At 38.7% G+C, this 14401-nt stretch overlaps 1 protein-coding gene across 2 annotated transcripts in view; it reads right to left on the reverse strand.

Moving 5' to 3' along the window:
* Positions 1-14401, reverse strand: part of LOC124146374 (glutamate receptor ionotropic, NMDA 2B-like) — a 103796-nt gene that overhangs the window by 40641 nt on the left and 48754 nt on the right. For both annotated transcript variants that reach the window (XM_046516639.2, XM_046516640.2), the window contains exons 2-4: positions 12205-12841; positions 4335-4549; positions 2874-2990 (exon numbers count right to left, since the gene is read on the reverse strand). In XM_046516639.2, the coding sequence (XP_046372595.2) occupies positions 2874-2990; positions 4335-4549; positions 12205-12618 (746 nt within the window). In that variant the 5' untranslated portion in view covers positions 12619-12841. The remainder of the gene's footprint in view (positions 1-2873; positions 2991-4334; positions 4550-12204; positions 12842-14401) is intronic.

The following is a 14401-nucleotide window of genomic DNA, read 5'->3' on the forward strand; positions in this document are numbered from 1 at the left end:
GGATTTGATTTTTTTAAATTTGAGTTTTGGGAACTAAATCAACACAACGTCACATTACATATTCGCAAAATATCTATATCTTTCAGTTATGTGCTTTACAAATATTAACATGATCACCGTCACTTTTGCCTTTGATCAAAATAATAACAACCTACATGTACTTGTCTCCCTTTAAATATTTGGTAGTATAAACTAAAAGAAGCAGATACAATGACCTCTTGATACATAGTCAACGTAGCATCTCTCAATCATTTGAGTCAAAAAATGGTAATTATTTAGAACTGCGTCACGAAAAGCATTTGCCCTCAGGGATTGTATTACCAAAAGGAAATACGTCATTGAAAGGGTGTTGTTAAGCACAGCGGAAGAATCAGAGAGACCATTACAACCACTCATATCATAGAAGAATCTCTTAAAAGACATTCACGATAGATGATGCATCAAGAAATGCATATATCGCACCAACAGTAGTTTGAATAGCGCTACCTTCAGGAAACCGAATTGCACATGCCGCCATAAATGCATGCTATTACTGATGGGGCGGGTGTGTACGGTAGGATCTCATACATGAACATGACACTCGTGTATATGCATACATGTATAGGTTTAAGCTGTATAATTACAATTAATCAACGAAACATAGGGAAATACGTATTATCTGTCCCGAGAGATATAGAATCTTTCAAAATTAATTCACGGGTGACAGATAATCCATAATTCCAGGAGTAGTATATTTTTTATATTACCATAGTGTTTTTTTGTTGAGAAAATGAAGAAAAATGTGAATTCCCTAATCTCAAATGAAGACGTCCAGCCCACAAGAACAATGGAGCAACTGTTACGGGCTAGCAAAAATCAGCATGCAGCAGAATTTATACTATTAGGTTAACTGAATATAACGTCACCTACATCCGTGCTTCAATTGGTAAAAGTGAAAACTGTTGGAAATAATTTTGTGTGTGCACGTGTACTTCCTTAAGATGAAAGAGAAAAACATTCCATAGTCATCAGGAATTTCTGCTAAAAGCAGTTGATTGTGCCATTCCGACTATATAATGAACATCTGCTTATAAATCACTATCAAATACAATGCGCGTATCCTGCTCCTCCGGTGACTTCCGTCACATACGTCACATACACATGCAAAGACCAGTCATTTATTCACCTGAAAAAGCACGGAAAGCGATGGCACAAGTCAAAATATTTTGACGGACATTGCTTCGGACACCATTTTGGTCACAGATGCGTCAACTTTGGAAATGTTTTCCACATGTCTACCACAAAACATTTGGGAATGTTTTACGGATACTAAGGCCCCGAATGTTAGAACCTTGATCAAACAACTTTTGACGTTCTTTAAAACTTCGTAGAAAGAGCATGCTCAATTGATTTCAGGCGTTGTGAAATGTAGACAAGCCGGGTCAAACACTGTATGAACGTCGTCACTAGCAGCGACGTCCATACAGTTTGGCCCTTACCTTATGGAGGTTCATACTCCAATGAACTCACACATAGTGACAATTGGTTTCAGTCAAACAACCTGTAAATCAACTCTGACAATACCTGTGGCTGTAAGTGTTGTATTGGTTTCAGTAAGACAACCTGTTAATCAACTCCGACAATACCTGCGGCTGTAAGTGTTGTATTGGTTCCAGTCAAACAACCTAAAAAACTCCAACAATACCTGTGGCTGTAAGTGTTGTATTGGTTTCAGTAAGACAACCTGTTAATCAACTCCAAAAATACCTGCGGCTGTAAGTGTTGTATTGGTTTCAGTAAGACAACCTGTTAATCAACTCCAAAAATACCTGCGGCTGTAAGTGTTGTATTGGTTTCAGTCAAACAACCTAAACAATTCTAACAATACCTGCGGCTGTATGTGTTGTATTGGATTCAGTCAAACAACCTAAACAACTCCAACAATACCTGCGGCTGTAGGTGTTGTATTGGATTCAGTCAAACAACCTAAACAATTCTAACAATACCTGCGGCTGTAGGTGTTGTATTGGATTCAGTCAAACAACCTAAACAATTCTAACAATACCTGCGGCTGTATGTGTTGTATTGGATTCAGTCAAACAACCTAAACAACTCCAACAATACCTGCGGCTGTAGGTGTTGTATTGGATTCAGTCAAACAACCTAAACAATTCTAACAATACCTGCGGCTGTAGGTGTTGTATTGGATTCAGTCAAACAACCTAAACAACTCCAAAAATACCTGCGGATGTAGGTGTTGTATTGGATTCAGTCAAACAACCTAAAAAATTCTAACAATACCTGCGGCTGTAAGTGTTGTATTGGATTCAGTCAAACAACCTAAACAACTCCAACAATACCTGCGGCTGTAGGTGTTGTATTGGATTCAGTCAAACAACCTAAACAACTCCAACAATACCTGCGGCTGTAGGTGTTGTATTGGATTCAGTCAAACAACCTAAACAATTCTAACAATACCTGCGGCTGTAGGTGTTGTATTGGATTCAGTCAAACAACCTAAACAATTCTAACAATACCTGCGGCTGTATGTGTTGTATTGGATTCAGTCAAACAACCTAAAAAACTCCAACAATACCTGCGGCTGTAAGTGTTGTATTGGTTTCAGTCAAACAACCTAAACAACTCCAACAATACCTGCGGCTGTATGTGTTGTATTGGTTTCAGTCAAACAACCTAAAAAACTCCAACAATACCTGCGGCTGTAAGTGTTGTATTGGATTCAGTCAAACAACCTAAACAACTCCAACAATACCTGCGGTTGTAGGTGTGGTATTGGTTTCAGTCAAACAATCTGTTAATCAACTCCAAAAATATTTGCGGCTGTAGGTGTTGTATTAGATTCAGTCAAACAACCTAAACAACTCCAACAATACCTGCGGCTGTAAAGAAGCATAATCCTGGAGTCCACCTCAATGAGACGTTGCATTTCCTGACAGAATTTCACCTCGTTCCTCACGTTCCGCAAAATCAAGGTCTCCAAAATGCGAAATCTAAAGAATAAAGGATTAAGGCTACAAAGTAATTATACAATAAAACAATAAATATAAGCGGAACAACCATTTATGTAACTATAAGACATTCCTACCAAAACCAGTGGCCGTTGTAAGATCTCATGAGCAAGTGTAGGAATGCCTATAAATTAGTGATGATATCAATATAGCTAAGATCAGATAAGTTCACCTACAAGACAGCATTTGATTATGTTAAAGCTTGAAATTTGGACATGATGGGCAATGCCAATATATGGAAACAACAATTCCCTCCATGTATATCACACACACACACACACACACACACACACACACACACACACACACACACACACACACACACACACACACACACACACATATATATATATATATATATATATTTGTTTCTTTGATATCAGAAAATGAGTCCACACATGATGGAAGCTACAAATTACAAGAATCAAGAATCCTGATGCAGTTTGAAGTATTATTGATCATACTATGTCTTCGCGAAACTGGGACATGCAAATCACTGTTATAATATAAGTACAATTTATTCACATGCCTAGGTTTCTTGTTTGCTGCTTCCATTTTATTTGTTTGTAGAGCGCCACACTCCAGCCATAAATTTTGTTTGGTTGTTGTTTAACGCCACACTGTGCAGCATTCCAGCTGTACGGTCGCATCATGTAAATAATAGCTTCGAACAGATACACCAGTCATCGGTATGATGAGCAACGCCTCCAGGGTACCATGAGACGCCAATCAATGAGTCTGACCACCCGAGCAATGTAGTAACCTCGTACGAAAAACATTCTGGGTTACTGGACACATATTCTAAGCCGGAATCTCTGTGAGGTTATGATGTTCGTGCGTTCATGGGGTAAAGATATCAATATGGGGACAAGGATTTATCTAAATTAAATTTCTTGAACATTTGTCATAACTGTGTTTCTGTCTGACAGGAAAAATGTTCGCGGCGTTTCTAAAACGTTCACACTTCGATTGGAACCGATTAAATTATCTGAGCTGTGAAGTCATATCAAACAGAAAATAATTCTTCTTCCGGGATCACTACATTTCGAAATGACGTACATCACAATTACACATTACAAAAAAAAGTTTCGAATTGAGGGAGAAAAACGTGTAAAAATATATCGCTCCCTGGTGAATCGTTCCACCGAAAACCTGACTATTTTTGCATTTTATTATCCGACCACCGACGTGGATGACAAGCACAGCTAAACCCAGAACAAATACATCATGAGGCGGAATTTGATTACTTCACTGCGGGGTATTGGCAACAGTTGAGATTAATATTACGCCATGTGGTTGGAGTATAGGTCCAATATTAACCATTACCTGGGTTTAGGGTGGTTGATGTCATCGTATGGATCAGCTGATTTGGATACTCTCGTTAAGTCGTTGACAGCTGATATGAAGTCAGTATGACCTGTCTCGTTGGTGGTAACGATGGCAATGTCTGTCCAGTTGTAGCGGCCGAGCATACTGAGCATCGCCTTGACCTGGTGATGGATCGTGGGAGAAATCACAAGATTCCGAGTCGTGGTGTGGGTCTGGAAGAAATAGGTTGATAGGCTTTATTCCAGGATGAGTTTGATCGGGTTTTGAAATTGGAAGATAGTGGTTAATTGTGTCAACATTTATTCATGAGGGTCGGTGAGCGATTACAATTTTTTTGTTATCAATGTTCCACCCGAGAATCGGACGTCCCAACTGCCACATATTAAATACAGCCCCGGGATATAGTGAGTTTGTGAGTTCGGTTCAACGCTGCTTTTAACAATATTTCATATGTAAGGCTGTAAGCTTAAGATGGGACGTAAGGCCTGGGTGAGGGGCTACGGTAGTTGCAACTTTGGTTAAACCAGCGACCACTGGTATGGTGCAAACAAACCAGTGGAAATATAGGAGTCGAACACACGACCAAAGGATCACGGCTCCCCTCAGGGGATCACAGACAACTGAATCTCCTATGCCCTCTAATACGTATAAACGTTCATATCGATAATAATATTTGGTCAACCCTGATCATGTTTTATCTGTACCCCTATAATTGATGTAAATGCATTCATCGTATTTATATGCATGCACCCTTTGTAATTACATACGTCAGTGATAATTACGTTAACTCACTCTAAGGATATACATGATGCCCTAAACATTATGTCAGGCTTCCTGGTGATTATATGCTTGTTCTCCAATAAGTATATGCATGGACTCTGATAAATATACAAATGCGCTGTGATAAATATATGCATGCAGTTTGATTAGTATACGCGTGTACACTGAGAGGTAGATGCATGCACTCTGATAATTATATATGTATGCATCCCTTTTGTTAGCGGCATTGTGTAACTCGTACATATTGAAATAATTTATGATAGCGGTGATTAATATATTAAGAGTCACCCCTTGTTCAAGATGTAAATGAGTTATGAAGTACATTGTGTCGTTTGACCGTAATATAAAGCCAACAATGGATGTCAGGAAAAACACGGAAGCGTAATGGTTCTATTCATAATCTGGTATTACAGCCACTTTAACGTGACTTATTATCGACGAAAGACAGAGGTCGACGTGCACGGTGCGGTGACGAGCTTCATGTGATGCACATACCGAGGTCATGGCATCATTGACAGAGACAAGGCAGAAGAAATGGGTAATTTCAGAGCTGTCGCGAGCTCAATTACAGGTCCATCGTGTGCAACAGTCGTGCGAAAGGAAAATTCACGGCAGACAAAAAACTACAATTTCGAGCAAAGGAGAGGTCGTCGTTATTCAACAACAGTTCCAAGCTCAAATGTTCAAAGATTTATATTACATAATTACCCATTAAAGCAGGATAGCCAACGAAACAATTGTTGGGTTGGGCATTTGTAGTTGTAAGTCACGATGCAGGTAATTATAAACTTTAAGTCAAATGCGTATTTCGGAATAACAATACATTTATCACGACATGACGGTTGGGGATGTTAAATGCGTATACGTACCACGAAGAATTGATTATCTGTAATACATCGTAATAATCTGATAATTCCGAATGTTGACAGGGGAATCATACAAATATGAAAAGTCAACGCCAGAAAATAACCCCTCAAATGTCCAACGAAATAAATTCCATTGGGCATAAAAGTACTCGAAAAGGTGACCACATCTTGCCTAATTGGTAGCACCCGTCACACACTCAAGCAAAAGCAAAATGATTTGGAGACGATCAAAATGGACATACGGATTCAGCAAATCTTTAAAAATGAAGACATTTGGAAGACATCTCTTGTTGGACTGGCGTGTAGCAGGGAAGGTACGTGCATAGCGTGTGTTCATCTCTTCCCATGGTGTTTCTGTTTGTCGACAGAAAATTGACTACTCTTCAGTCCTTTCATGTATCATTCTGTGTGTGAAAAGTCTCCTTTCATGCTCAACGAGTTTCTCACTTCCGCCTAGTTCCTTATAGATCGATGAGCAAATAGTCCTTCAACTTATGTAATTATTAGTGAACTGTGTATCATTTCGTTTGATCATATAATCAGAGAAAGATTTGGAGACGGCAAAAATGAAAACACGGTTTCTAATATGCCGTAAAAATATGTTTGCATCGCGTTAAAAGCCGTTTGATTGTTTGCTACATGTAGCTACGTTCAATGTATATGACACTTAAAGAATCTAACATCTCAACGTTGTCAAAGCGATAGCAGTATGGCATACATACATCATTCATACATACATACATACATACATACATACATACATACATACATACATACATACATACATACATACATACATACAACTTTGAAGCCCTCAAACACATTGTCACTTCTGTAGACTCGGTAATTACATATAATCCATCAAACGAAAAAAAATAATCGGAACGAACTGGGAATCGAACCCACAATCATGGGTTTCTATCAATCATACTGGATGGTGTGAAGAAAGAGATACTGGAACTATAATTACTTGACAAAACATCAGTTGTATATTATGATATTAAATTTAGATTTACACACCCAGCCTCGGAACAGCTATAACATTCAAGAACGCGAACGAATTACAATATTTCAGCTAGCAAATAAAACAAATCTCAAGAATTAGTAAACTTCACAAGCGTTTAATCTTTTGTAGTTTACAGAACTTTCATTGACTTATATTCAACTGAATGGGTGTATGATTTCTATCACACATTATGCCAGCGCTCTGTCATAGATCACACAAGATCTATCTCATTTCGAATTTTACAAAATCAGATAACTTTAAGACAAATTGTTATATTATATATTTGTGATCATTTCACTTAAACACACATCACTTAAGTTTATATTTGACAATTATACATAAATTTGTTCCTCTAACTCACGTATGTATCTGTACATCAGCACTGCACAATGTATGGCATCATTATTTTTATTAAATATCCGATCCCGGTCAAAAGAAAGTATACACTTGAAAATTGGATTTGACCAAAATATTACACACGTTAACAAACAGTTACTAGTCTGACCACAGTCTCCGAAAACTACAAACGTAATTTAAGGTCCAAAACACAACTATGATATCCGTATCTTTCATTTTTAGCCACCATCAAACATGGATGTATGCTTTATTTCACCAGGAAGTTCAAATTTGTGCACTGATATTGCTTTGCATTTTTATTAATCATCAGAATGAACGATTAAGTGTGTTTTTTATTAAACATTGCTATTAGTAATGCAACAGTCAGATGTATCTACATGATATGCTTTTCGATTAAATTTGCATTAATTAATGTTTGAAATCAAATGATAAAAGTATCATGTGTAATAATGCAATAACTGTTTTAAGGTTTACAATGTTGGATTCATTATATGTAGTGGTGGATTGAATATCAGGATAGCGAGGTGTTACTTAATAAAATCCACAAAACTCTTTCCACAACCATAAGAGTCCATTGTACGATTTCCGATTCATGAGTTTATGAATCACTATCAAATAGTGATGATACCAGCGGCAGCGTAACAAACACATGCAAAGGCAAGTCAGCTGTACATCTTAAAAGAACACGGGATGAAGTTATGAATTACAAGCATATTATTAGCAAACAACAGAACATGCACGTAACCCATCCACAATGGAAACTCACTGGAAACCAAATGGAAACCTTGGATTTCTGTGGGTTTTCGTTTAATGTACATATATTTTTCCTCGGTTTACTGAGGGTTTCGCAAAAGTGATGTTCGAGGTAGCTTGACTTAGCCTTGTCCTTTACTCATGATGGGGGGTATACTGTATGGTCTTGTTTAGCAGCTTCGAGATGACCGGGTATCATCAATGCTACTTAAACAGCATGATCACCTTGATTTTGTGGCTTCCAATTTGTTTGGACTCATTTTCTGTTATCGAAGAAACAAATATATGTAAAATACATAGAGGGCATTGTTGTTTCCATCTATTGGCATCATCAACCATGCGATTTAAACTACAAATGTCAGGCTTAAACATCATCAAATACTATCTTGACGCTAAACTTATCTTTTCTTAGCTGAACTGGTGTCATCACTAATTGAAAGAGATTCATAAACACATGCTTAGGATATAGTCGAAATCATATAATGTCAGCTTCTTTTAGCAGAGATTCTTACAATCATGGTAAAAGTTTTGTGGCTTACAACTCTTGCTCAGAAGTTGTTTGATCAAGGTTACAACATTCAAGGCCACGGTTAAGTTTTGTGGTAAACATATGGAGACCATTTCCAATTTTGACTCCTCAGTGACAAAAAATATATCCGATGCAATTCCCTATTTTGACTTATACCATATGTTCCTGTGTTTATTTTCAGAACAATTGACAGCCTTTGCATGTGTTTGTGACGAGTGCCACCGGCAGGGCAGGATAAGCTCAGCTTTTCGCGAACATCTGGTGTCCTCACTATTTAACAGTCATTCATAAACACATGCTCGTGATATAGTTGGAATTGTACAATCGACTGTTTGGGGCAGATATTTTTTATTAACATGGAAAGGTTTGTCGCTTTTATTTTTATTGGATTTGGAAAATTACAAATTATCCGCCATTTGTGTTACCTGTTTTCTGTTTTCATTCAAATAATATCTGTAAAAATGTTAACCGATGGCTTCCATGTATCCGGAAACGTAAAATGCCACATATCAAACTGGTTTACATACATGTATTGAGTTTTCCAGCTGTATTCACAGTCAATATTATTTTATCAAAAAGTTTGACCAAATCACTGTATTTAACTGTCTTTTTAACAAACATGATGCTAGTCGTGGAAAGACTGAAAGCCCAAACTTATATACAAATATAGAAGAGGAATATATATATATATGTGTGTCTTTTATCTCTAAATATGATTTGGATGCCTATGTCAATTGGTTGATTCCTGGTGTCTAACATTCAGCTCATGTTAGACAAATATAACAGTCATTTTAGAAAAGACCTGATTTGTCAATGAAATGCGGCAGTAGGTCACAAAAGATAGGTGTTTTCTTAATATTAAGAATGTCTGAAAATATCTTTATATTTGGTAATATCTTTCTGAACAAACACAGAATCTCAACCACAAAACAGCTCAAGAAGCCACGTGTACACAATCACAATCGTTGCATGTGGATCTATTCTTGCTTAGATCTTGGATATTGACGTAGACCTATCGAATGCAAGACAGGAACTGTACAACAATAATGCGTCCACTTAAACATCCTTCCAAGCTTAAAAATATAACTAACAAGTTTGTAATGATGAAATCAATACCAAATTAGAGACAAGAAATGAGATCCATACTATCCGTCTCGTTTCTGTGGTAACACTTAAACCGACAGTAATGTTATGGATACATGCTCTGTTGTGCTTCCAGTGAACAGCGAGGATGCTAATGCTACCCGTCTCCCTCTGTGGTAACATTTAACCTGATTGTAATGTAAAATTCTGCGGATTTCTCTGTATGTTCTATACGTAATATGTATGATCTTTTATGCTTTCTTGAAATTGGTGTTTAGCCAGATGTCTCCAAGTAAGATATTAAAGTTCAATAAACTAGCATTTTGACAATATTGAACGTGGGGTAAATGTAAACAAGTCAGAATGGCGCACATACTCCCTTGAGAGCATGGAATTATAGCTGAGATTGCATCTTTATGCATGACGTCCTAGAGGTCTGTCTGAGAATCCCTAGGCCAGATGTTTACATCTAATCTCATTCTATTTCTACAATATGCATACAGCGATTGTATCTTCAAGATTTAAGATGAAGAGGGTTGATTGTTTTCCTGTTGGATGGAAGCGGGGTTTTTTAAAATAGAATAGATTGCATTATGCCTTTTTACAACTTTGTAAATCTTGCCTTAAGTCACACAAAGTTGTAATGTTGCTGATGTAACTTTAAAATTTAACTCAGTCGCCCACTATCTTCTAACCTTTAGGAAAAGTTTATATTTGTCATTTTCCGACATTAACATGTTTATACATTCATATGTTCAGATGTCATCTCCTTCGGAAATCACTGTTAAATGCATATAATGTATGCCCCATGATAAAAGGTTGTCTAGCAATGATGTGTTAATCTACAAGCACACACACGCAGGCACATATGAAAGACCATAATTACCACCATTGCGCTAACTTTACCAGCGTCGGAAGGGTTAATAACATAGGTTGTTACATATGTACATTTAAACCACTCCAACCAACATAAGATCAACTTAGTCGTTTCGTAGCATACAACGGATTCCCAACAACACTCGGCAACAGAACCATCAAACCATACTATCACTCAGATAACCATAAACGATATGCCTATACTAGCATACTCATCAAACAATCCAACATAGATACCGTCTGTACGAGAGGCACTGGGTGTACAATATTAAATGCAGCTGTGAAGAAACATACTTCGGAGAAACATCAAGACCACCCCCCCACCCCCCCACCCCCCAAAGTTTTCACTCATTCACTCTCTCACTCATCCAATCACTCAACTTGTCACTGACTCCCTCATTCAACCACACAAAAAGTAATCGATGACAGAGATGCAACTTAAAGAAAAAATACACTTAACTAGGTTCTGTTTGTAACTTGGAACATGGTAACTGTTTGCATTTAACATTTACTGCGTTCCCTAACATCCTAAAAGTTACATTTGAAGGACAGACCAAGATGGAGGGCCCCAGCTATGTCGTCACTTTATGTGATTAGCACCTCTCACAACAAGCAGTAATCCAGATAGAGCTGTGATAATTCCTCTCTCCGAACTCGTGGCATGAATCAGTCCCTGACTGTACAAGCTCTCAGTGTGATTAACGCCGTGATTGGAGAGTGACCAGAGGTCAAGCTTGCCTGAACTGACCACCATATGAACATCTATAATTGCAGGACGGTGACAGTAACGGACGTAGCCTCATTAGCGCCTTAATTAGCTTTATCAACTCGCTTGAGATATGCTTGAATATTTAAGATACACTAAGTCCTGTTTTTACAGTGATTAGGAGATAATAGTAGTGTTAAGATTGCAGAATAAATGGAGGTTAATCAGCGAAGGCATAGTTCATATAATATACTTGACCGGTGATTAGATAATGATATGTGCAGTGTCTGTGTAAGTTAATAAACTGGGATGCTATTTTAAAAAGAATGAAGAGATTTCAAACGATATTTTTGGTGTCATTATGATTTGCATATACGTTGTGTAAAAGAATAAATACTACAGAGAGAAAAATGTCAGCGATGTGTGCTCCACAATTGTCTTATTAGAATGGGTTCTTTTATACTTCAAATCTGTAGAAAGAAGTAAAGAATACTTAACGACAGAACATTTCACCTTATAACGATATAAACCCATTCTAAATGAGGTGCATGTACACAGACGAAAAAGTGAGTGAGTTGGTGTTTACGCCGCTTTTAGCAATATTCCAGCAATATCACGTCAAGGGACACCAGTAATGAACTTCACACGTTGTATCCATGTGGGGAATCGAACCCAGGCCTTAAGCGTGAGGAGCGAACGCTTTAACCACTGGGCAACCCCACCGCCCCTCAGACGAAAAAGGGGAAATGAAGAAAATAAAGTATTAACATAGAAAAGTATCACGTACAGGGGGATATATTTCAGGTGAAGATAGAACCTTCACAAGACAGTTCCAGTAATAAAACAATGAAAAAATTGAAAGAGGGTATGCATAGTTCAACTATTCTGAAATGTGTTGTGCAACATCTTACCTGTGAAGTAACATGGTATTCCGGGTCCCATGTTATGACCGGAAGTCCTAAATATTGAGTGATACTTCGGAAATAGTGCGTTGCGGCGGGGTTGGCATTGTGGTGGTAGGGATTGTTGATGTAAAGGACGACAGGTGCTTCTAGCTGGAAGATTGTGTCACAGAAAGCGTCCAGAATGTGCTTAGGGTCACCTTCCTTCAACAGAATGAGCTGCCCCTGGAGGTAAAAGAACCGTCGCAAGGTAGTGTCCCTCGATGGCATAGTCCTACCCCCGGGGAGATGACGGCTGTAATGGTACCGATCCCATCGCAGATGCACGATGACGGGGAGGGTGATACGGACCCTCCCCCAAGTCCCCGAACCAAGTACGCATATCAAGAATACAAGTAGGGTAAAAAGCCCATACGTGTCCATTTTTCATACCCGTGCCTTAAGCCAGCGCGTATTGCTGGTTACAAGGACGTTAACACACAAGTCCGCACATGTACCACGCAGGGAGACATGCACTCAATCATAGCCACATCCCCCGCAGAAACTGGTGGACAGATACTTGATCCATGTCAAAGTTAGTTCTCACATATACTCAACTGCCTTGGCGATCAGCATTTAACACTCTGGTACAGTCGCCTGCCACAACCTGTAACAGAACAAGTTCAGCAGTCAATATTTCTATCCCTTCCTTATCAGCAAATTGCTTAAAGCATACACATCATTCCTCACAGAATGCGATGGATCCCTAGACAATGATAGTAGCCGTTTGTTTGCGATAATAGGGACATTCTAATCTACGCTAGCTAAATTACTGCCCTTCACAAACGGAAAGCGACAGTGAATGTGTATGGTGAACCGTAGCTAACCTCGACAGAGAATCGCTCTCGCTGTGATCATTCTTCTGAGGAGGCGTGGAGGCGAGTGGGGGGGGGGGGGGGGGGGGGGGGGGGAGCCGGGGGGGGGGGGGGGTCTTACCAATAGTCTTCTCAGCGACCATCTCGCATGAAAACAATGATGCAGAAATAAATGGAACACGTAGATGATATAGCTAGAGTACAATTTTCGATGGCAAAGACATCGTGATGGAACGGTGTATAGCCTCCATTTGTATCATCTCCTATGCCTCGCAGTAATACTTATTCTTGCGAACTAGCTGCTTGTGTTTGGCTTCAGTGTGATAACTGAATATATTACGTCTTCGGAGATCTAATTGAGACATTTGACGGACAGCCACTGCGAGGATTATGTTATTATTCATATCTGCAAAATAAAAGTGGAAATTACTGGGTGATCACAAGCTATGGTCACCTTTAGATCACAGCCGGAATCTCGCAGAATGTGTATTCATTTTTGTGTAAGAAGTTTTAAATGTTCTAATTGGCATGACATACATCTGTTTAGCATCAAGGTAAAAAGTACTTTTGAAACAAATTTTGCAATCTCATATTGGCATTTTCCTAAAACATGAAGGATTAAATTTTATGTTTATGGAATGACATTCCGTTTCGTTTAATCACAATCTGTATTCCTGGTAATAAAATTTAGAACATTCAATTCAATCATACACATTAAGAACCAACACAATTACACTGTGTGTAAAATACAATTAGGTTCGCTTGTGTCCAGCTGAGTGACAGACACTTCTCTGTTTGGCGTGTCCACTTCTATACAACACACGCAACGCGAGACAAAACATTCTGCCAATAATAACACTAACGGGATACCCTGAACGTACATTGGCCAGGGCCCCGTTCCACAAAGCGATCTTAAGCTTAGTGCTAAGTCTATGTTAAAGTATGGGACTAACGATCGTCTAAGGGCTACGATCGCTTTGAGGAACGGGGCCCAGGCCCGCAGCGCACCATAAATAAAGAATATGATGGAGTTACTACTTGTACCAACCCGTTGAAAATTTGAACACTGTGCCAACCCTGTATCTCTCTTAGGTATCACATGTAACCCTAGTTTTGAACAGTGGTTCCGGGATTAGTTCATGCACAAGATATGGTATCCCACCCTTCTCAACGCTGAACTATGTGTGATACACGTACGTGCATGAATGGATCAAATCCTTGAGGAAAGGAACCGATTCAGACGAGACGGTTTTGGCATTGTGTACGATACAACGCAAGGGGCATATGAAAAACACACACTGTTCTTTTTAATGACAATCCCCAATAGACAGTGGCCATTCGCCTTCCTCTGG

This window comes from Haliotis rufescens, unplaced genomic scaffold (assembly GCF_023055435.1).
Source record: "Haliotis rufescens isolate VD_foot unplaced genomic scaffold, xgHalRufe1.0.p SCAF_11, whole genome shotgun sequence".
In the NCBI taxonomy this organism is placed as follows: Eukaryota; Metazoa; Mollusca; class Gastropoda; order Lepetellida; family Haliotidae; genus Haliotis; species Haliotis rufescens.